The 22,644-nt window shown below is 40.5% G+C and overlaps 1 protein-coding gene across 3 annotated transcripts in view; it reads right to left on the reverse strand.

The window, feature by feature from the left end:
- Positions 1-22,644, reverse strand: part of PHLDB2 (pleckstrin homology like domain family B member 2) — a 53,071-nt gene that overhangs the window by 8,323 nt on the left and 22,104 nt on the right. Inside the window, exons 5-13 of one of the 3 annotated variants that reach the window (XM_026041689.1) lie at positions 21,102-21,230; positions 17,122-17,277; positions 16,291-16,401; positions 14,893-14,982; positions 11,361-11,507; positions 10,458-10,631; positions 9,599-9,739; positions 8,963-9,062; positions 3,241-3,448 (exon numbers count right to left, since the gene is read on the reverse strand). In XM_026041689.1, coding sequence (XP_025897474.1) covers positions 3,241-3,448; positions 8,963-9,062; positions 9,599-9,739; positions 10,458-10,631; positions 11,361-11,507; positions 14,893-14,982; positions 16,291-16,401; positions 17,122-17,277; positions 21,102-21,230 — 1,256 coding nt within the window. The remainder of the gene's footprint in view (positions 1-3,240; positions 3,449-8,962; positions 9,063-9,598; positions 9,740-10,457; positions 10,632-11,360; positions 11,508-14,892; positions 14,983-16,290; positions 16,402-17,121; positions 17,278-21,101; positions 21,231-22,644) is intronic. The other 2 variants (XM_026041697.1, XM_026041703.1) reach the window with 2 other exon arrangements.

Consider the following 22,644-nt stretch of genomic DNA (forward strand, 5'->3'; position numbering starts at 1 on the left):
AATAGTTGCTAGGCCAAGCCACAGTTCTACAATCCAACACTAGTTAAGAAGTGAATCTATGTTGTTCTGATGTGCAGTATGCACTAATTACAAATAACATATAAAGTACATTACGCTCTCTCAATKTACATGTTATCCATGTGAAAACTGCAGATTCAAGTGCCTAAAAACGTGTGTCATCCCACTGGGATTTGTCATCTTCTCYCAGATACCAGAACATGGATGGAGTCAGTGACCACAGAACATGCTACTGATTCTCAGGGCAGGTATTAATGAGCTAAATAGGCTTTTAAAGTCTTTCTGGCTAGGGGCTGTCCCTGTTTTGTACCCCACCAAGGTCATCACCAGGAAATGCTAGGTAAAAATAAAGAGGATTTAGGAAATGTCCATAGAAGGCACTTGGGGCAGAGCAGTGTCAGAAAGGAGGGACACTCTACCAGCTGGAGTACTCAACAGGACAAGGTAACATGGGTGCCCATCACATGGAGCACAAGATCCCGGCCCACTGCCTCACAGCAGCCACCGCCTGCCCGGCTCTTCGGCTCATGCTTCGCAACAGAAGGGTTTTGGGATGACCTTCCACTTCCAACTTCCTATCGAAGGCAGCGTCGCTTCTGTATCTTGGACTCGAAATCTCTAGATTAAACAGTACTCCCTTCATGTGGCGGGGGATGAAGAGCGGGATCCCAGCACGCACAGATGGTAAATCAGTTTATAGAGTGTCTCTAGCTATGGCAGGCCACCAGGTGCCCACACTGGTTTTGTGGACAGACTACATATTYCTGTCCTATTTCTATGTCATAGATTTACTATGCCTACCGTGGCACCCTGTTCCAGCTTCATGTAATGAGTAACTGTTCCTGTAAATGAAATTACAAATGCCGTAAAGTACCGTGGATATCTGATGGGCACGAGATCCTTTATGCTCTTTGCTTCACAGTGATTCTTCAGCAAAGGAATCACAGTTTTAAAACATCAGTTGCCCTTGTTGAGGCAAWACTCTTGTAATTAATACTGCAGACAAGCCCATCACAAAAGAATCAGTTTTCTGCTCATATGCTCTGTTGGAAATTTAATCTGTGGCCTACCTATGGATGGGCCTCAGCAGATAGCCATTTCATAGTACAGAAATCACTCTTGGTATGTCCTGAGAAGGTGCTTCCATCTCATCCCTCATTCCATAATAAGATCCCTATTCGGGAAAGGAAGCATTTTCTAGGCTACTCTGCTAATGCTCTAATTCTGAATAAGCTCTATCAAAATGCCTGCTTTCTCTTGAAGGGGRCAATTGCCAATACACAATTACCATGTAACAAAACTGAACGGGGTCAAATATTCAGGGCAGACAGAAAATGGACCTTGACTTATCCTGAAAATTAACTGACCAAGGCAGTGGCAGTAGGTGTCAAAGGGCAGGTTTATTCCTGCTTCGTAACGGCAGACAGAGCAGCTCTGAAGGGACTAAGGCAGAGTGGAAGGAGCCCCACTACGTGTTGGAGGCAAGAAAGAAAATAGTACAGTGCAAAATAACATACCTGGTTAAGCCAAGCCTGCAGATCTATCCAACTAAATTTCCAACTGAAATCTATCCAAGTGGTAAAAGCTTATTATCKCTGAACAAAACACACAAAACGAGGCCACTGACTTAGATGCCTGAATCTAAAATGTGCCTTAGTATGTTTTGTTGTCTGGAGAATCTGGGTCAAATAACTTATGTATTATAACTTAAGTCTTATCTCATTAAAAAAAAAAAGACCCTTATGCAAGGTAAAAGCAACATAGATTTTTTTATCTGAAGTCTGATACTGCTAAAAAAGATGCTCAAACACCATCTAAAATCATCTGAATTCGTTTTGATTATGAGAATCTTTGTCAAAGACAGAAAATAAACAGTGAGATTCCAATTATCAAGAGTTTCAGCTGAAGCCCTGTTTTCTTTCYTAAATTAGCTTTGCCTTCTGAGCAAGCAGTGCATCGATTCTATTCTGTTAGTTCCTTTAATTTAATTTAGTTTTTTTTCAAAGCCAACCTGCAGAACAGCCAGAAAGAGCGAAACAGGCGAACGGCCCCAGTGAAATGCAAGAGCAGGCAGGGCTGGCGAGTCCCAGGCTGACGATCCCGTTCACAGGCCGGCTCGGAGGCTGCTGCACAGGTCGAGCACAGAGCAGCCTCCTCCAAACCGCTCCGAGCGGCCGGATGGGACAGCACTGCCCTGCTCCATCGCTGCCAAGGTAAGAGCGCGATGCCCGGCCTGGCTCAGGCCAGAAACTAGCCAAATGCCTATACATTTAAAAAGAAAACTCCTCAGAGCACGAGTCCTAATGCTGCTACTTGAAAGCAACCTGCAAAATCAATTTCCCAGGAATTTTCTGAGACTTTGCATTGCAGTGTTAAGGACTACAAGCAGAAGTGAGTGGGGCTGACAGCCTCTTGCAGGAACCAGGTGTTGAATAAAGCACAGCATGTTAGCCACAAGGCTGTGCCGGGGTTCACGAGGGATACTGAGGCTGTATTTAGTTCACATTTACCCTTGTGAAACTACAGGGGCAGGACCATGAGCAGAAATGAAAGCCCTATTGTTAGACCCAGATGAAAATTTGCTCACAATTTTGAGACTCAGCTGGACTTTTCTTTTTACATAAATGGAAGATTTTCATGTAACTAGTGCGTGAGCTGACAGCCTCCTAGGATGACAGAGACACAGCCTGAGGTTCAAGGCCATTTTCCTTATTACTGCTTTGAGTGTACTGAGCCAGAAAAGGGAGTGGAAATGGAGGGGGGAAAAAAGAAAAAAGATWATCAAGAGGAGCCCCAAATGTTTCAGCAGTAAGTTATTATGCTGGACATGCAGAACAAGCTTCGCATGTGAGTGGCTCTGAGAAATTCCCTATCACTGGAAAAATGTAGTGGCCAGAGAAGGGAGTTCAACCACTATCTCTGTCTGAMAAGAGCATCAATAACTTAATAATTTCAGTTCAGGACTGACATGGATTTCTGTATAGCCCTGAACCTGTCACTTAGCCTCTCCCTCTTTTCCATCTTTAAATAAACAGAGAAGATGACAGTTAAACTTGACAAAAGGCAACACAAAYGTAAATATTATGCCCATCTAATAATATTTTCTTAACCTGTTAGCAGTAATCACATTAATGTAGCATCGACATTTGCATATTGGCCTTTTTWAAAAATATATATTATAAAGGAATAATCATTGCAAGGTCAAAAATGACAATCATTTACCTGGAGATGTTATCTGGCGAGCACGCCGATATGCTGGTCTCCATGCTGTCAGAGCTGTCCAGGCTCAGGGTATCGAAGGCATGGTCCTTGTAACTACGCTCTGGGTAATGGAAACTATTCAGGTACACATTCGACTCGGATGCGGTTCTGCTGTAGAATTCAGGAGACTTCTGTCTGTGTTCTTCACACATGCGCTGATGGTTGTAGCCTGGGGAGTAGAGAGGCTTCGTTTACTTTGCAGGGAAACTCTGCGAGCTGCACATCAAGTGGTAGCAGGGCAAGGCTTCGGGGCACTGGCTCCATTTCAGTGCAGTGGTACATTTAATTTCATGAAGGAATCACACCTGAAATAAATCCTGGAAAGACTCGGACTATCTCTGATGGGCACAGTACCTGCAATCTGTGCAGACGAGTATGGCTGGCTTTTCTATATATATTCTGGTATGTGAGCTGAGAAAGTTTCACACACACAAGTTAGGCCAAATCCCCAAAATAATTCAGGGATCTAAAACAATTATCACTGTTTGAATAAAAAATGGCCCTGATACTCAAAGGATTAAATACTTGGTTGGCTTTAGGGAATGTGAATTTTTTTTTCTTTGCAGGGAATTTTCCCTTTGAGTACATGCAGGTTGGCCTTTTGGTTTCAGTTGAAATAAACTACTTTTCACATGATCATRATTACTATTGCAGAGGTACTTTCCTAGAGTTTTAAGACCAAATTCACCCTACATGATTGCATCTTATATCTGTAGCTCAATGACTATAAGGAAAAATAAGGATTATGAAGTGTTTATGTTTTCTTTTTTTTTTTTTATTTTTCTATAAAACCAAGGCATTCAACATGACTAGAAAGTCCTTAATTTTGTAAGTGTACTTTGTACACCATTATATTTATTTCAGACATTTCAAGTCAGGTTAAGTATTCAACTACATCGCATGGCTAATTTGGAATTAAGTGTTTTAAAAGCCATCCTTGAATACAAGGAATGTGGTTTGACTACATCTCATTTAAAAATAATTCTGAAGAGAGATTTTTAATCTAATGTCTCCACTACTCTTTGTAAATAAAGCAGGAGCCTTTACAGAGACTCACAGAGGTTTCTGTGCTGAATGACTGTTGCCATTTCAACTGCTGTGAAAATTTTACAATGCCCTTGTAAGGTTTGTTTAGTATCTGATGACCAGTATAGCGTGTACTGTTCATCATTTTCTTTCTTTCATCTTGAACTGATGCAAGAAATGCCATTTTCTCACAGCTTTCATACTCTCACAAGCACCCTGTGCACAGCCCTAACCCAAAAAGTGAGCTGGTGTCCGAACAGGGGTTAAGGAGGACTGTTAGACGAGCTGAAAGTCTCCCACTCACAGAGGAAACATGCCACTGGCATTCCAGATATTTAAGCAAACAGACATTGGGAAAATGCTCACAAAGTACACACATTTTTTTTTTCCCCCGCCAGAGAGCTTTAAGATAATGCTAGAAAACCTTGCTTGAAATGTGAGTATTTCCCTGTCTTAGTCTCATTCTCTATCTTGCACGTGCAAGGCCGTGATGCTTCCTCTGACATTTGAGGCTTTGGAGACTCTCTTTTAGCGAGGCAGCAACTGCAGCTCTGCCTTCGAGTAGCTGTAGTATCTCCAAAAGGTGTCTGAAGAGCAYGACTCAAGGCTGAATCATTAAAGCCTATTATTATGAAAGCGATACCCTACACATCTTCCAAGGCAGATAGTTTCTTCTTCCCTCCATTCCACTTCTCTCTGACACAAAGGCTTCTCATAGGCAATTAAAGCTGGTTTCCAAGAGACTCATAGAATATTTGTGCTTGCCATTTGAGGGAACATTCAATTTCAATACAAGTTCAATTGCACTGATTAGTAGAAGAGACAAAAGGGGCACGAACACACTTCAGCATTCACAGACAATAGCAGCACATAACACAGATGTTACTGATTTACACGTGCAATTTGCTTTTCCTCATTATTASGGCAAATGCTGCTATAATTGCAGATATGCAATTACCTTTCATACTCGAACCTTTGGAATGACTAATTGCTCCTGTAAAAATGGTTTTCAATTATTCATTATGGAGAAAGAGAAAAAATAAATTAGTGAAAGAAATGGTATTCAAACGAAGGCTTGCCTACTGAGCCCTTTGCAAACACCTAGACTACTTTAGAAATCTGACTTTCAGATTGTATATTTCACAGAAAAAAAAAACATGTAAAAGATAAAGAAATTACGACAGTTTTACAAATATGAACAATTTCATGACATGGACAACTTTCTATGATAATAAAGAATCCTTTAGTTAAATCAGAAAGCTCTCAGTTAAGCTTATGTAACCATGCAAATGTACCTATAGGTTTGAAGAAACATCTCTCTAGACAGCAGAGCAGTGAAGCCTCACAGCCAAGCTGCTTCCATGGCAGACTGCCTTACACTTCACACAGCACTGTCCATCAGTTACAGAAGGTTAGGTGCATATTCACAGAACATGCACTTAGAAATATTAAATGCCTAGTACGATCTTGCACTTCACTGCAAGCTTCCCAGAAGAAGGGAATATTCCCAAAAATATAAGTGCAAGCTGCTAAAAGAGCTAAAATAATGKTTTTTTGTTGCGTTGTATTCTATTAGTAAAGTAGGAAAGGAATGTAAGTATGACACCACAAAATAATAGCAAGGTCAAAACTAGAACTGAGYGTTGTTGTTGTTAAAGGTGGCACCGTCAAGTACGTTAAAACGAGTTCTTCAAAGAGCTTAGTGCAACGTTTTCGTTTCTTTCCTTTCTTTTTCCTCCAATAAACACAGATATGAAAATGTCAAAGTACATTTTTTGCATGGAAACATGCCGCAGGAAGACACCCTAGTCTACCTTGTCAAGGTCACCGGCAAATCTACAAGGATTTATGTCGGAGTTTTCTGCTCTGCTTGCTTGGCTATGAGCAAAGCAGCAAAAGATGAGGCCTGCACAGAACCGTAGCTCTAGAGATACTGACATTATTCAGAAGTTCTGTTGTGACCAGTTAGTTGACAGGGTGAAAAAAAAAATGTATTTATGAAATGCTATTATTATGCTGCAATATTCATTTTTTCATAGAATTTGGGAGCTACTTGACCGTGCTGATGCAGTTAGTACTTTTGATGACGGAGACAGCCAGGTAAAGGGATGCTTTCATACCTTTTCTGACTTTTCCTGAGTTTCATAAGAGAAAGAACAAAAAAATCATACAGTAAAGCTCATGATTAGTCTTTAAATACGTATGTCTCATTAGATCTTTTTCAGCAGAACTTGTAAAGCTCTGCTAAGAAATATCACAAGCAAGCCTCTTGCTGGTATGTAACGTTTCTGTCCCAATGGTGCTCTTCTCAGGGTCGGCTCTGGTCTCACGTTTTAACTCCCAGGCACCCACCACCTTTTTCCTCTGGGAGAGCAGCCCATGGTGCACAGGACTAGACTGCTCAAGGAATCCTCACTCCAWGGCCCCATATGCCACCTGTGTAGTGCCAGGTCTCCAGATTATACCAAATGACATTTATCTTTTTCTTTTCTTTTTTTTTTTCTTCCCACAGTTTGCTTTCAAATGTGTGCACACAAGAACTGAATATACATACATATATTCATATAGTCCTTCAGGAATAGCATATGAAATCATTTTTCCCACCATTTATAAAAAGGAAGTGTGCGCTTAAATAACTGATATATTGCTCTTTACTCAGGCAATTTTGATCAAGAACTTTCAAAGGACATTTTTCTAAATGCACCTTTGGTAATCCTGAAAAAAATACTGTCTAGGATTAACAAATTTATGAAAATGCATCCTACTGAATCTCCATCGGATGTGGCCTAAAATTTATTCATAGACATTACTTATATGTTAATATCTTTGATTTTGTACAGGAACATGCTCCGGATGTTCAAACTGAAGTGGTTGTTTTTTTTCCATAACTTCATTTTTAACTTTGAATTTTTCATCTCACAGTTACATTTACCTTCTTGGACCAAAATAAGAAGGACTGGAGAAAGCAATTAAAGAAAATTCATTTTACAGCACCGATGCTTTTGCAATTCCCAGATCACATCTTTCAATCAGCTGAGCTGCTCCTTCCTCCAGGCACCGCTGAATAAACCTGCCTCAGATTTATACCCACTCACTGAAGCATCCAGCCCAGGCATTTGTCCAAGGCTTTCAAGCCCCAAGGAATGCAGCAAGGTACTAACACCACTTAGGGAGCCTCTCTGTGGAGCAAAGTCCAACACCCCCGCYGTACCACACAGTTCATGGGACACTGTGTTGTGGCCAGGGCTCCCAGGATAAAGTGGCATTTGTCGCACAAAAGAGGAAGGGAAAAAGAAGCCGGCAGAGTCACTCCGTCTAAGCAATTTCCATAATGGGGCACAGGTCTGCTGGCTCGGTGGAAAATCTAACTCATTCAAATATTTGTTCCCAAAAGGCTTGGCTGATCTTCCTCAGGAATGATGATGTTTGTTTTGGTAAGAAATAGGGTATTTATTATCTAATAAATATATTTGAGAGACCCTAACTAAGTCAGTATGCTGGTGGTAGGCAATGGTCAAGCACAGACAAAATATGTCCAATTACATCCGATTGGTCTTAGTTTTTTTTAAGTGATGAAGKGATGTCTTGGGAAATTACCCTTTTTTTCCACAACTCAGATTTCACTGATTTTACTGAGAGCCACCTAAAACTGCAGAATTTGAATAGATGAATATTTTACTTCACTAATACAGTGTTGTATGTTTAAATAAATGGACCATGTTAAAAACATTTTAYAAATKCCACTGTTCCACAGAAACTGTATTCTTTATTCTAAAGAAAATATTCACAATCAGGGAGAAAAGCTTGTCACTGAGATAAAAGATCTCTCCCCAGCCAAGAAACACGGTATTTAGGAGAAAAGCAGTTAAGCTCTTCAACTTGCTCCCACAGAAATAAATGCAGGGCACTATCTTTCGAGCATGAAAGGCAATAAACCCTTCACTGAGAGAGATGCTGAGGGAGGTGCACCAAGAATCCCTGTATTCCTACACCCTCCATGTCTTGATTGCATCCCTTGCTTTGTAATCCTGTGAGATTTCACTGAAAGCAGCAGCAATTCCCATTCACAAAGCTGATGCTTGGAAGCTGCCCAGCTAGAACTTTCTGCCTTGCTATTACAAATTAATCCAACTCCCCATGGCTTTCTTTCATAATTTAGTATTTCCATTCAAACTGTTGGCTCCTTCAGAGCAATAACTAACCTCTAGTACAGCAGCAGGAGAGCACATGTTATTGCTCCCRGCATATAACATATGGTCTGCCAAGCACCTTAACTGATTCTTCTCTTCCCTCTCCTCTATCCCCTCCTATCTGTGAATCTACCACTCAGGTAGATTCTATGAAATTCTGTATCAGGTAGATTCTGATCTAGGAATGATCCACTTGACTCAGTGTGCATTTTTCTAAATATTTTCCTTGTTTACAGGAATATATTTGATGACCATGTACTTCAAAAATATGCATGCAGCTGTGTCATAATCTTAACCTCATACTTTGCTGCTGCCTGCAAATGGAATATAGAATTTGCTTTCTTACTAGGAGGGAAAACTATTATTTTACAGTCCTGTGGAATATAGATACACGAGTTCTGCATTTATTTTTCAAAAAAAATAAGCACTGACTTTTAGCAGCAATGCATCAAACAAGAAGGTCTTACCTTTGTGCATCCTTCTTGATTCTGACTCTTTGGTCATCGTGGCCAGGCAATGAGGAAGCACGCTGCCACAGCTGTTGCTCTGTCCAAGTGGTAAATGTCCCTAAAGCATTTGTAAATATGTGGTTAAAACGGCTCTTTTAGACATTTCTTTGCCAGAAAATCAGGGCAAAACAACTGGCTTTTTCATGAATGTGAATGTTGTAACATATCAAGCAGCGATCGTTAGTTTGGTTGTCCACAGCCTCCATTTGATCAAGATGTTTTCAAAGTAATTTCAGCACTGGCTGTTATTTGCTGGTTTGCCTTATCCGAAATAAYGACAATCTCCACTTTTTACCCAACCTTTCTTTACCATCTAAAGACAACAGGAGGAAAGTAAAATAATCTGCTGAGAYTGAGAAGCAATTTAAATTAACCTGGAAATATAATCCTTCAGATAGTAATAATCATGCATTTATGATTAATGTCACAGCACATTTCTATATGCCAGCATACAGGCTGGAAGTACGGAATGTCTTACGTATGTTTTCGTATGTGCTCTAGTGTAATACAAATTTTCAGACAGACAGAAATGGGGAAGTATATACAGACATATATATAGAATGGGGAAGGTATTCATTGCAGGCAACTACTTACTTTAGATGCAATGCTTCGTCCCAGAGTAGAGCTGTTGAAGTGTGGTGATACGGATGGAGTCGTTTTCTTGCGGGGTAAAGTATCGCTCATGTACATGCACTCTCTGTGCTGCTTCTTTCGCTCTTCCAGATTTCTGAAATGCTGAAAATGTCATTTGTTAAACAGCTTTGACAGAATGAATGGGCCTACTTGCTCAGTTACTCTCTACAAGGAAAATATAGAAAGCAATAACCTAAGAACTTCACAGGAAAGGATATTAGAATCGCCTGCATCACAGCGTTACCCAGTATTTCTACATATCTCACATTATAAAGCATGCTGATTAAGAGAATTCAGTAAATACATGTGCATATTTTGCATACATGCCCTTATATCTAATTACTTAAAAAAAAAAAAGGAAAAGAAAGAAAAAAAAAGAAAAGAAAAAAAGAAATCAAGTGTAGCTCACAACTGAAATCCAATTACAGAGAATTCTTCCCAGGTTATTCTGAAGAACTGGTGGCTTAAAACAAATCCAACTTTTGAGAGGCATTATTTAAATGTTAAAGGAAAAAAAACTTGATTTAGGACTTCAAAGGGAGCCATTTGTTCTTTATTAAGTCTTCCAACAGTTACAATGGCTCTTAAGTATTAGCATTTGCCTCTGGAATATTCATATACTATAACAAGTATATTTATTCAATAACACTGTAATACWTTTTTATATGTTGGAATGAGCGGTGTGTTTACAGAGAGCTTTCTGCAAGCACGATCCACTTGTCAGCTCCATCATATCACCCTAAAAAATTCAAATGRAAATGAACTTGGTGGCCACGGTAACAAAATCCCCATCCCCAGCCTTCAGCTTTTATTGTGTTACCTGTGGTTGCCTGCGGTGTTTCTTAGCTGGCAGAGGAGGAGGTGTATCAGATAAAGGAATAGGATCTACATGAGTAGCCATGACCTCAGGCCAATGGACTGATGAAAGTCGAGCAATAGAGCGAGGAGAAAGAGAGTGAGGAAACACAAATCCAGAACAGAGAGGTGATCTTAGCTTTATAGAAAAAAGAGAAATTACACACAGAGTTTTCCTTTGGGAATTGCTCAGAAGTTATGGCACATACAAGCTGTAGTCTTAGCGCTATGTTTACTGGAGCATTTAGCAGGAAAGGAGATTTGCTGTACCAGAACTCTCCAAGSATATGTGGCCAGCAGGAACAGCACAGAAGTGCTGAATCCCAAACCAGCTGCTGCCCTACTGCAACACAGAGGTCTGTGGGCCTACATTCCTAAAGGTAACACATTCTTTTAAAAATGGGTTCAGTAAAAGTTCCTTGCAAAGACAAAAATGTCACAAAGAATGAGGAAGAAAAAACTAGAAGACAAAGATTGGACAGGTTGGAGTAACTACAGTAAGTAAAAGCTACTGATCCTCCCCAAACATTCAAACCATACGTGCAAGATATACAGGGTGTGTTGCATTTTAGTGTTTGACAGGCAGACATGTCATTTACTGCTGCTTGGGTCATTATCATTTAGTTCTTTTGGCCTTCAGAGTCCCATCTCCAACAGCAAAGACACTTCACAGCTGGAGCATCCTTCAGCTTTACTATTAAACCACTACCTGACTCAGCAAACTAGCAGATGGCAGTTTGCCTTAGGGCCAGCTTACTACATGTTGGATTACAAAAAAAAAAAAAAGTATAAAATAAAATAGAATAAAAACAGAAAAGGCAGTGATGAAAGAACAATGCAAGCAAAGGGAAATGTCTCTCAAACAAACCTCTTTGTTTTGTGGCTGGCTCGTCAGCACAGCCGTGGAGGGCTCAGTGGCAACTGCTTCAGCATCTGTGGGGGTCTGAGAGGAGGAAGGGGATACATTCGTGGAATTGCCATACAGCTCACTAATTTCACTTACACTCATAAAACCCTAAAAGGAGGAATTGAGAAGTTAAAAGCAGCAAAAGCCAAAAGACATGCAAGAGGATTAATGTATCCAGTACGATGAAAGTTAGTTTAGAGTGATACAGCCAAACATTCATCATTATCCAAATACTTCAATATGCATGTAAGAAAATGAGACAACTTTTTTACATTTCAAATATTTGGATTCTGGAAATTGTTCTTCGCTTAATTCCAAATACATTTGTGTCATGAAAAGGCTAATGTACAGTAAGTGACCAAGAAACTTTATTAAAATATAAACACCATTTAAAAGTTACGTAACTTTTTGTCTGTAAAACGGAGGGAGAATAAGGAAAAAGGAAGAATAAATTTTATTCATCTACCATTTTATTTCTTAATTTTCTGACCTTGTTTAAATAACTTACCTCAATCTATTTTGTGCCTAATTATTAAGCTCAGTTTAAGTAGGCTAAATAACCAACAGGACTGACAAGAATTTACAGGAGGCCGTGCCCCTGTTACTCTAGAAATRCCCATGTTCCATTTGCACCGTGTGAAAATTGCTTCCAACTTGTACATATTATTGGGAATGCTGTTAGTGTCAGCTCCATGAACAGACATTGCAATTTGCTTTTGGTTTTTATTTCTTTTTTATTTTAAGCGAGCGTAAAGGAGGTGACAAASTAGGAAAAGGCACAGATATCAGAACACACCTCTGCCTCAGCAGCAGATTGAGGCAGGCAGAGTTGAGATGTAATGGGAGAACACAATGATTGAGTGTGTTCTGGTGTTAACCAAATAATTCTTATTTAATAAGCAAATAAATACTAATATAAAATACAGCTCACGGCTTATAATCCATGGTCTACAAGATACCAGACTGTAAACAAATTACTGCTAATAACATCTCAACTCCTTATCCACTGCCATAAGGGCTATTCAAAGGAAGATTAAATCCTTTTTGAAATGATGTCAGAAAAATGTGATAAAATCTGCCTATTTTCAAATCTATACAGTGAGCTTTTAATCAGGAAATGTCTCCAAAGGGGTTATGCTTCTATAACTGTATCAACGTGCTGACACATCAGTATGTATGCTTTTGGCAATTAAATAATCAAGGAAGACAGATTGCTACAGTATTTTTTCTTTTTTTTTTTTTTTAAATACAGAAATTTAGCAATGATCAAAGGAGACAGGTTAAAAAAAACAAACCAAAACAAACAACCCTTTATTTCTGAGCATATTTTCAATGTGTTTTATCAATTATTTCAAGCCACCTACACTTTTTTTTTTTAAAAGGTTTAGTTATATCTGAAATGAGCACAGGAGACAAATTGTAACTCAGACATGATCTGATGCCCTATTAAATGAGAAGGAGACTGGGTAAAAGCTACTAGACTAGTAGACTACTCTCAAAACATACAGTCATATAAGAGTAAAATAGAATCCAGTGTGAATAAACATAGAATTCACTTAATGGGATTTAAAGAACCATTGCTGGGTGATCTTGCATTCACTCCCGTAGGTGATAAAAGCACTTTCAACACTGTATGAAACAGAACTCCTATAATCCAAATCTAATTCCTATAGGTTAAAAACAAAAATTTAAAAACAAACAAAGAAACAAACAAAAAACTTCACTGGGCATTAGCTCATGCCGAGTTGACCCTGAATTTTTTAAAAGAGGGTGTATCTGCCTCATTGATTTATGTTCTGGAGCAAGCACCCAGCTGTTTCACTCCATGAGCGCCTCTTACTTTCTGCGGCTACGCAGACAGGGATTGAACTTCATGGTGGGTGGAGAAGAGCTGGGCAGGCACTGCAGGCTGCCAAATGTGAGAGCACAGCCTAAACTCCCAGCTGATACTTAAACTGCAGGGTGAAATTGTCTTCTGGGTGCACAAGGGGTGTTTAAGCCTGTGCAACACTTTGGGACAGATTTTTTAAAGGTCTCTGCACAGAAGGACAGTCAGATAAATACTAACCTGAAGTGAGACATGACATAAGAGCTGGCAAAGAAACCCATTTCCTATACTGGGGAGAGCTTAAGGAGATGCAGAGTTTCTTCTCTCATTTTCCTTAAAAGTAAACCCTAAGCAACTTCATTGCAGTGAACAGAGTGACACTGTTGAGTAAGTTATTGAAATAAAAGATCTCTCAGGTCCACTTAATGTAGTTGTTTCAAATTGTTGTTTTAAGTTGTTTTAAATTATCTTAAACAAAGGATTTAAATTATCCTTAAACAAAGGATTATGTGGATATCATGATAAAAATCAGAGCGCACCTTCTCTAGCAAAAAAATAAACAGATTCATCTCAGAAGAGTGTAAGCAAAGCTTAGCCTCACCAGACATCCCGATGGGGGCTCAGAAGCCCACATGAGAGCACAGCCTGGGACACTAAAAGTCTGGATATGTCTAAGTATCTGTGACACCATTTGCRGACAGGAAGAGCAGCCAGTCCTACTACCATGTTTTGAAGGGCATCCTGGTTCACCAGGAGCTTTGGGGAAAAATAAGCAAGATGACATTTCCCAGGCACTGAAAGGACACGTGCTTGCACCACACGTCTGTCTGTCACGGTGTTTGGAATGCTCATTTTTCCTGATTCCCCWTTTACAGCTTGACGGTGAACTTAGAAACTTCATTAACTCAGGTCAAGAGGGTAAATATGGACACTTTATATTATGTGTGCTCACTGAGTCTTTATAGCAGTTTGTGGCTTACCTTACACTGACCTTCTTCACACAGTTGACAGCGAGGGTTTAAACTGGTAACCTTCAAGCTAAGAAGTCTAGACAGACACAGGTGAACTCTGAGGCTTATCATGTACTGCCCCCAAAAACTCAACTTTCCCATCAAAAATATATGGTACCTTTATTCTCACTACGCATTAACAGTTAAAAAATAGCTCAGTAGTGATTATATGACCAGAGTAACTTGAGATCTTTAACTCAATGCTTTTTCTAAAGATCATAATGCACATTTGTAATGCATTTCTGCAGATCCTTAAAAAACAAATCAAAAAAAAGGAGGAAAGGCAAATGATACCATGCATAGTACAAAAAAAAGACTGAAATGTATTCAACACAGAGTTATTCCTGAACGTTTTTTTTTTTTTTATTTCAAAAATGTTTATCTTTCCATCTAGAGAAAATTACATTCTTCCCTTCTCCCAGTACAAAATGGTCATTTATCCGGGGACAATCACATCTGGGAAAATGTCACATATTTCTATTTCTGCCCTAACTATTTCTAGACTATTTCTGCCCTCCTATGGATTTGTATTTCTTTACAATCATCTCCAAAACGTGTGTGACTAGCCACTAAATACTGAAGTATTTTCGTGTAAGATGTTTCTAACAGTTAAGCCTAAGACACAGTAAAGTAAAAAGCAATGAAACCTGTTTACCTCTTTTAGACTGTTGGGACTGACAGGAAATCCCTTTCCTCCGGAAAGTGCAGAATATTTCTTTTCCAAATTACAGAGATTCTCTTTTTCCTGTTAAAATCAAATATAGAGTTCATTTTAAAACAATAGCAATGTAGTGAAATAAATGCAAGCCATATTTTAGCCATGTCTAAATTGTCCTACAGGAGTCTGTCCTTGGCAATCAAGATCCTCATCTTCCACAGGTTGACACCAGAAACAAAGTTGGATCATCCCCACAGGTCCCTAGACTGAGGTTTCATTTGCATGGAGATCATGCTTGGTTTCATGGCCAAGAACAGGGAGAGCAGCACTGGCCTGAGTGCCACCATACAGAGTCAGATGCCACCAGGCACATTCCCAAATATCTGGGAGCACCAAAATGCTCCATGGTCCCTTAGTGTAGAAGGAATCATGGATGTATTTTCCCTCAGCTTGATTCCCACTGATTCCAGGACTCCAGATCTAGCATACAGCTAGCATCCACCACCACAACATTCGCAGACCACCATAAGTGGTTGCGTATCAGATGGTCCTCAGAGAGTTTCTGAGAASTAAAAATAAGGGCCGAATTTATCGTTGAAGGATCAGAATGGTCTGAAAAAGCAAGCACTATTAAAGAAGAAAAAAAACAAGGCAAGCAAAAAGCACCTCAAAAATGCTGAGGAGGCTTTCAGTGTTCTGAAAATGCTAATGGTTCTTAATGATTTAAACACAATGTATCTTGTGATTAAAAAAAAAAAAAAAAAAAAAAAAGAATACAAAGGGTTCCTGATAGCTTCTTCTTAGCCAGATGTTGACTGATGTAAATAGCTGATTTTGTAGCTCAGTATGGCCTCTTACAAGTCAAAAATGTGAGCTTTTTTTAGGTCTAGTTCCAAAAATCTTTGGCTGGACTCACTACAAGCATCACAGTGTCATACTGTGACCCTAACAGTAATAGCCAGRTTTTATTTAGCATCTTTCCACGCACAGATTTTGTTTGACAGATGTAAGAATCCAGCACGTAGCTGAGACTCCCTGCTTGGCTATCAGAGAGGCTTTTAGCTTTCATRTCCTCAGTGTCCCTGACACCTGCAGCACCCACCCAGAGCACCCAGGCTTCAGCATCTACGTGGACACCTCAGGATGAAGGCTCCTTAGTGGGAATGTCCCTTTCTATCATCAAATGCCATTACWGTTTTCACCTAGGAAATCTGCTGATTAACTAAGCCAAACTACAATTTTTTTTTTCCTTTTTCTATCAAGTCATTGGAATTAAAAGATACAGACTTACCAGTTTCTGCACAATAATACTCTTCTCACRTTCTAGGTACTTTAATTACATATAATGCTCTTTTAGTACATGTTTAAAATATTTGAAAGACATAAAATACTTACCCTTTGCAGCATCATTATTAAGTTATTTTTCTCTTTTACAAAATGATCTTGTTCTCTTTGCGCCTGTTGAACAATGTGAGTGGCTTGCTTTTTGAGAGCAGAAATCTTTTCCTAAAATAAAAAGCAGAACAACCCCGTTTTCAATGCTTAGTTTTGAAAGCATAGGACAACCTCCAGCAATGATGGCATTCATGAGAGTCTAAGTAGTAGGAAAAGAAGATTTTACAAGACAGTCCACTGCTTTGAAGGAGATGACGAAATGTGATTTAAATTGTAGGATGATAATTTCTCTAGGGGTCAACTGGACAGTTGCACATATACTTTGATAATATGGTGATTAACATATTTCATGGAACTGGGTTAGAGATGCCACTTCTGATCTCTGGGTGCAACTGTTTTGCAATTGGCTGAAAAAGACCTTTACAATTGATTTTATAAATAAATTATTTCTTAGGCTATCATTATTTTCAACAAAATCATCATGACAGCATAAAACCAGAGTAGTTATGTCCACAAGATGAGAATCTCCTTKCTTGGTATTTCGCTTTGATACTTTTGTTGCAAAGATGAGTGCTTTTTATTGCATATGCAAAGAGAGTTTTATATTTAATTGTTTTCTTTCTTTTCCAGAGAACTGTATCATTTACTATGTAGTAGATGTTACCAGACCATCATTTTTGCTCTACTGCAAACGCTTTTCCAAAGAGAAAAGTTTTGCACTATTTTTTAGAGATGGGCAGGTTCTAGATCCATTTAGATCTAGATCCAGGATCTAGATCTCCCTGAGGCAAAGCACCACCAACAAAATGAGCTGAGCATTCAGTTTTTTACCTTTCGACTGACAATGCTACGCTGATATTCAGCTACTTCCCGCAGGAGCTGTTGCGTCAGATTTTCCTTTTCTTCATCTAACCTGCTCTCGTGTTCAAGCTGCTGAAATTCCAGGTCTTCAAAATGTTTGCTTTCTATGTCCAACAGATCAGCATCCTTAAGCGAAAAGGAAAAGGAATCCTGTGTTTACTGTGACCAGACAAGAGTGACTTACAAACACCCACAAAGCTGGCATTCTGAGGCAGCATTTCTGTTTCTCACACAGCTTGTTCAAAGCAGACAGAAGCTCAATGTTTTTCATGGCCTATGGTTACAATAAGAGAGCAAACAGTGCTAAGCTTTATTTTTACGCTGCTTTCCCTGCCCTCCTAGGGAAAGGATTCCCTTGTGAAGATGATTCACGGCCTGCACCGAGCACACATTGCTTACCACGGAGCTTGGAGCAGGAGCCTCTGAAGCACGGCGGGCATCGTGGCGGGACAGACCCCGCTGCTGCAGCCTCGCTGCGCCCCGGCCAAAGCCAGAGCCAGCTCGGAGAGGCTGTCACAGGCAAAGCTGGGAGAGCATCTGCTGAGCAACCACGCAGAGCTTCCAGCATTAGTCCAGGAACCCACAATAAACTACGGAAGCACCAGCCCAGCGTCACGCATTCCCACCCGGCTGCACTGGACCTGGCACCCAGAGAGGCTGAGTGTTTCATGAAGGGCTCGAGAAATAAGAACATTTCTGCCTTCCACATATGCACAATCAGACGATTTCAGTGATTTTCAGCCTACGAACTGAAAGCTCATCTTTCTCCTGCACTATCTGTATATTCATAACACAAACATCTATCTGTAGCTTCCAGAGGGCTGAGAAGAAATACACAGTTAATCTTTTTCTTATCTCAGCCTGAGGCGAGATAAGATACCATCATTGCAATGGCATTATCATTGCTGACTGATGCCGTGCACTCAGCTCCCTGCAAAAGCACTCAAAGCTGCCTGTGTACCAGGGAAAGAGCTGGGATACAAAAGCTGAAGACTCCAGGTTTCTGTACAAAATATCAACATTTCGGCACTGTTCTCCAAAGATGGGCCTCTCACTTCCAGTAGCTAATACAAAGATCAAAAGCAAACACGAGACACTGACTAAAAACAACGTAAGAAGCTGTTACCCCACAACACAGAAATGTTCCATTCAAACCACCCAGCAATTTCCAGTACTGGAAATAAATAGGAGGACTTTGCCCTGGCCACGAAAGTCAGCATATTCAGGGTATTTCATATCAAATCAAATGCAACAGACGCAGAGGGAGGGAAACTTCAGAGAAGGTTATTTCTGATTCCCTTGTGAACACATTCATCTATCTCAGCAACACAAACACAGTCCAAAAGACAACTGGAAACTAGTTCACCTCATGAAATATTGTGCGCTCTGTGAGACACATTACGGAACAGCATTTTATCACATTCTGATCTACTGTGTCTACCTGAAAAAAAAAAATGCATCAAGTTCAGAACCAAGCTCCTTTTCAAAGCAAAAGCCCCAGTCTGCAAGTGGCAGTGGTTCRGTTTGGGTCAGTTTTAACTGCGCCTCCAGTCACAAGCACCTAATACCACAGGCATCAAGCACCTAGATGTGATGCAGACTTGGGTGCTGGCAGCCCAGGGGTCACAGCAGAGGGACAAGGACCGAGGGTCTGCTCTGTCACGGGGCTCTCGCCATAACCTTCTCAGGCTCCTACGTGGAAGAGAGTTTATGGTTTCACCACAGCTGTTCAACAGCTTCCTGAACCACACAGCAAGTGCCCCACTCACCTAAAACAATCAACATGAAATTATTATACATTATGCTCTATTAATTACACTCTGTTATACTCTATTAAGAAACATTGAATACAATGTTTCCATACTGGATTCTAATTCACAAATTTGCCCATCACAAATTTGCCCAACACTATTTCTGCAGTGGCAATGGACAAAACCCAGTGAGAGAACCTAGTGRGAAAACCCAGTGAGAGAATCAAAAAATCCTTTCTCTGTATATGGTGGGAGCTCTCCAGGCAGGCAGACACCATCTGTGAGAACTAGAACAATTATATCCAACAGTGAGGTATTCCCTAACAGTGGGCAGTTTCTCTCCCTAATGGTGCAGGAATCAACTTTTAAAGTTTATCTATTGCCTATTTCAATCAACCCAGACATAGGACCAAGGAAAAGCAGAATCTGAGTGCTTTCGCCCTGAGCGCCAAGGAGGGCACGTTAATAAAGGCCACGGTGGAGATGAAGGCGCTCCCTGCGGCCCTTCCTCAGCCGCCATTTCCTCCGCCATTCCCCACTCGCCCGTCGCCGCTGGGGAGCTCTCCCTGCCCAGGGGGAGAAGTGCGTGCGAGCCACAGGCACTGGGAAGCAGCTCCCAGCCAGGGATACGCACGTGAATTTCCAGGGAGCTGCTTCCCGCGCAGTGCAGGCTCCCCAGAACCACGAGCGGCTGGCGGGAYGCCGGCCGCCATCTCGCTGGGCCTCTGCGGCACCCGCGAGCCCCCATGCCCCATGTCCCACACCCCACATCCCAAGCCCCACACTCCACATTCCATACCCCATGCCACGATGTGGTCCCCRGCACCCTCACGCAGCGATGGCTGCGCTGGCAGCAGGGTAACAAGACGGGACCGCTCGTCCCTGAGCCCACTCGAAGCCTCTGGGCAATCAGCAGGGAAGAAGGACTTGCTGCCATCCCACAGCAGCAGCGCTGCAGCTGCTCGCAAATCAATCCTTTGAAAGACACGGCAGCGCAGGAACGGCTTCTCCTTGTTAATACTTATGAGATACTACGTATTATTTCATATTTGTTGGGTAGCTTACAMAAATCCTCTAGTGTATCAAGCCCGGTAAATACTTCAACTACTATTATTTCCAAAGCTGGAATTTTAACTTTTTTATCCCTTCAAAAACAAAACAGAATTCGGTCAATAAAAGAAGAAACCTGCAAATAAAACTAAATATTATTATTAGGAAAAAAAGGTCAATACTTAAAAGAATATTTWCTGCCTGACAAAAAAAGTCTTTCTTGTTTGGTCACTGCTGCTACAGATATCGTTATCAATGCAAATGCTCAGGCCAGAAAAGAAAAAAAAATAAAAATCAAGTTTGACTTTCAGATGTCATCTTGTGCTTGCAGAATGAACACTCTGMAAATGATTTTTCTGTTACAGCTGGTTACATGTGTTGTAGAATCTACTTAACGTTAATGGGTACCAAAACCACTTCACCATCTTTCCTCAGAAAATAATGGTACGGTAACGTGCAACATATAATATTGTAGGTTTTTGGGTAACAAATAATAAAGACAAGCTGCAGTTCAATTATATGAGGGTTGAAACAAAAACTTAAGTGCAGTTGTTAAGAATGTAAGAAAAATAAAGCTGTTAAAGTAAGTGAAATGATTGTCAGAATGAAATTTTCAAGACACAATTCAGGCCAGCAGCTAAATTATGTATTAAAAAGAACAAAGTATGCATGGTTTCAGAGAAGCAGCAACTTAAGCCATTGCAAAAGAAGGTCACATAACAGTATCAAAGAAAAATGGGAGTGCTAAAATAATACATCTCACTAACTGAAGCTGAACAGTTGTTCCTTGCTCATACAGTTAAAAGCAAAGCTCTAGTGTCCATGCAAACAGCATGATTCCAACAGCTTTCATACCAGCCACCAGGCCAGGGGTGCTAATTACAGGCAAGCAGCCCAAAGCTTTTAAAGCTTTCAGCACAAAAGTAGTTCTAATCCACCCATTTGCATTCTACTCATTTGCCACCATGCAGAATATTTATTACAAATGCTCCACAAAAAAGATAACCTCATCACTCCTAATGCACACACACAATGCAAGTATGTTCAGGCAGTTTGTTGGATAAGTGAGATGGAATAAGTTACACTTAACTCTAAAATTAACAACAACAACACAACAAAGTTAGTGCAATCTTGAAACTTGCTACTGACCCTCTTGAGCTGCTGCTGTAATTGTTCCCTCATGGACTCAGGGCAATTATCAAGCTGCGTCTTCTGCTCGGAGTAAAGCTCCTGAAGCCTCTCTAGTTTTTCCCTCTCAGCATCAAGTTTTAATTTTTCCTGAAGCATGAACCAGAAAATAAACAGAATTACCTTCAAATCCAAGCAGTTGTTAGTGATTATGACAGTGCGTGGCAAAAACTCAAAAGAACAAAGACAGAAACCTCTTGTTAGTTGAAATGCGGTGATGRGATGTAAAATTACTGAAACAAAACATTTAGCATTTTAGCACTGCAATTCTCTCTCTTATCCCTGTGTGCTGTACCTGGGCCCRGATGATGCCTTTCAAGCCCATTGCCTAAACTCTGTCTCACCAAATGAAAAAAAAAGAAAAAAAAAAGAAAAAAGAAAGCTAAAGGTAGCCATGTTAGAGAGCTGATGAATGCAAAATAAAAGAATGGCTTTCAGAGAGGAGAAAAGGAGGGGAAGTGACTGTAGTTTGGAAGAGCAGGGAAACTGGCACTTCAATGGAGTGAATTACGTGCCTAGGCACTTCTGCACAGATGAGTACGTGTAGAAAGCAGGSAAACGACAGACTGAGAGCTTTATGAAGAGCTTTATAACTTTGGGCCAGAAAACTGCATAAACTCTTCTCTTCTTGCAGCAGGATGAGTTRTGTCTATGAGTTAGCGAAAGACTCCATTTGCTTCAGGATGCCAAAACCGTATCCTGTTCTCTGGGACCTGCTCTGCCACCCTGCAGCCTCTTGCAACTAGCACAGCTTTCTTCTGGTACTCACCACAGTGCTTAGCACCCTGCAAAGACTCTCACCTTTACACTGTGGTAATAACATACTGAGTGTTTCTCTGCTCTGAAGACTGTTTTGCAAATGAYTTAAAACTGCCTTGTTGAACTATTACTTGTCTGCATCAAAGCTTGGGATCGAAGAGATACTAATACACCAAATTCTGTCAAGGCCAATTACTCATATGTGCCCTGGTCAGCCCACCTGGTGCATTTTCTTCAACTGGACAGCCCATAACTGGAAAAAAAAAACCCATTATTCCTGATACGACATAAAAGCTGAGGAGATAAAATAGTCTCTGAAGTCCAGGTCTCCCTGACCACTCCTAGAGCCACACTGTTGCAGTTCCTTTCTTCTACTCTTTGCTCTGTAGTTATGCATCTCTCTTCTCAGATGTTCTCCAACACTCCTTAATACACAAAACCTCACAGTATCAGTCCAAATATCCCAGCCCTGCCTTTCAGATGCTCCAAAAACAGGTGAATTCTGACAGTGTCCACTTACTTGTCTTCTTTCCTGYAACAACTCTAATTCATCTTAAAATGAGTGTTTGGTTCAGCAAATGCTATGTGACCAGACATGGCAGCACTCTACGGCACATGCCTTAAAGAGGAATCTTCTTTCACCCCATGGAATTTGCCATTTTCAATTTGCAGGATGTTCTTTCTTCCCAAACTTCTCCTCATTGTTCCTGACATTGTTCTCAAACCTTCATTCATGGCAGAGGCA

The sequence above is a fragment of the Nothoprocta perdicaria genome, unplaced genomic scaffold (genome assembly GCF_003342845.1).
Source record: "Nothoprocta perdicaria isolate Ctin4 unplaced genomic scaffold, notPer1 scaffold_102, whole genome shotgun sequence".
Classification (NCBI taxonomy): Eukaryota; Metazoa; Chordata; class Aves; order Tinamiformes; family Tinamidae; genus Nothoprocta; species Nothoprocta perdicaria.